Source organism: Pyrgilauda ruficollis, unplaced genomic scaffold (genome assembly GCF_017590135.1).
Source record: "Pyrgilauda ruficollis isolate IOZ18807 unplaced genomic scaffold, ASM1759013v1 scaffold648, whole genome shotgun sequence".
Classification (NCBI taxonomy): domain Eukaryota; kingdom Metazoa; phylum Chordata; class Aves; order Passeriformes; family Passeridae; genus Pyrgilauda; species Pyrgilauda ruficollis.
Genome location: NW_024528244.1, coordinates 1 through 1116, shown reverse-complemented (window position 1 = coordinate 1116; position 1116 = coordinate 1). Strand labels below are relative to the sequence as shown.

The window sequence follows — 1116 nt, the reverse complement described above, 5'->3', positions numbered from 1 at the left end:
CCGCCCCTCCCCGCCCCGAGCACTGCGAGGGCGCGGCCGCGGCTTTTCGGGGCGCTCCCTCCGCCCCCCCGGAGCCCCCCGGTAGCGATCCCGGCACGGATCCCGGGTGCGACGGCGGTGCCGGTGCCGCGGTGGCGGCGGCGAGGGCGGCGGTGCTGCAGAAGCTGCTCTCCGCCCCTCCCCGCCCCGAGCACTGCGAGGGCGCGGCCGCGGCTTTTCGGGGCGCTCCCTCCGCCCCCCCGGAGCCCCCCGGTAGCGATCCCGGCACGGATCCCGGGTGCGACGGCGGTGCCGGTGCCGCGGTGGCGGCGGCGAGGGCGGCGGTGCTGCAGAAGCTGCTCTGGGCCGCCCGGGAGCTGCCCCGCAGCGGCTGCGTGGAGGGCAGCGCCCGCCTCTGCCGCCTGGTGCGGGACTGCGCCCTCGCCCTGCGGGGGCTGCGAGACCTCGAGACCCCCGGGGGGCACGGCGGAGACCCCCCGGGGTACCTTGAGAGCCCCGCGACACCGTGAGAGTACCGGGGGGGCACGGCGGAGCCCACCCGGGACACCCCAGGACATCCCAAACCTTCCTCCCGGAGCGCAGCGAGAGCCCCGCGACAGCGTGAGACCCCCGGGGGGCATCCCAGACACCCCCAGACACCGTGAGACCCCCGGGACCCCCCCCAGGACACCCCGGGGCATCCTGAGACCCCCAGGACACCGTGAGACCCCCGGGGGGCATCCCAGACACCCCCCAGGACACCCCGGGGCATCCTGAGACCCCCGGGACACCATGAGACCCCCGGGGGGCATCCCAAACCCCCCCAGGACAGTGTGAGACCCCCGGGGGGCACAGTAGAACCCCCCCAGGGGCACAGCGAGACCCCCGGGACACCCCAAGACCCCCGGGAGTCACCCCAAACACCTCCCCAGGGCCTCCTGGACCCCCCCCCAGGACACCCTGAGACCCCCCAGGACACACCGAGAGCCTGGGGACACCGTGAGACCCCCGGGAGCCACCCGGGACCCTCCCCAGGACACCCTGAGACCCCCAGGAACCGCCCTGAGACCCCCGAGAGCCACCCCAAACATCCCCCCAGGACACCCTGAGACTCCCAGGGCGCCCTGGACCCCCTGG

At 76.3% G+C, this 1116-nt stretch overlaps 1 protein-coding gene across 1 annotated transcript in view; it reads left to right on the top strand.

Annotated features, from left to right (window-relative positions):
• ZNRD2 (zinc ribbon domain containing 2) overlaps nucleotides 1-688 on the top strand; it is a 3857-nt gene extending 3169 nt beyond the window's left edge. Inside the window, exon 2 of the mRNA XM_041484216.1 lies at nucleotides 21-688. Coding sequence (XP_041340150.1) covers nucleotides 21-509 — 489 coding nt within the window. The 3' untranslated portion in view covers nucleotides 510-688. The remainder of the gene's footprint in view (nucleotides 1-20) is intronic.
• Nucleotides 689-1116: the final 428 nt, after the last annotated feature.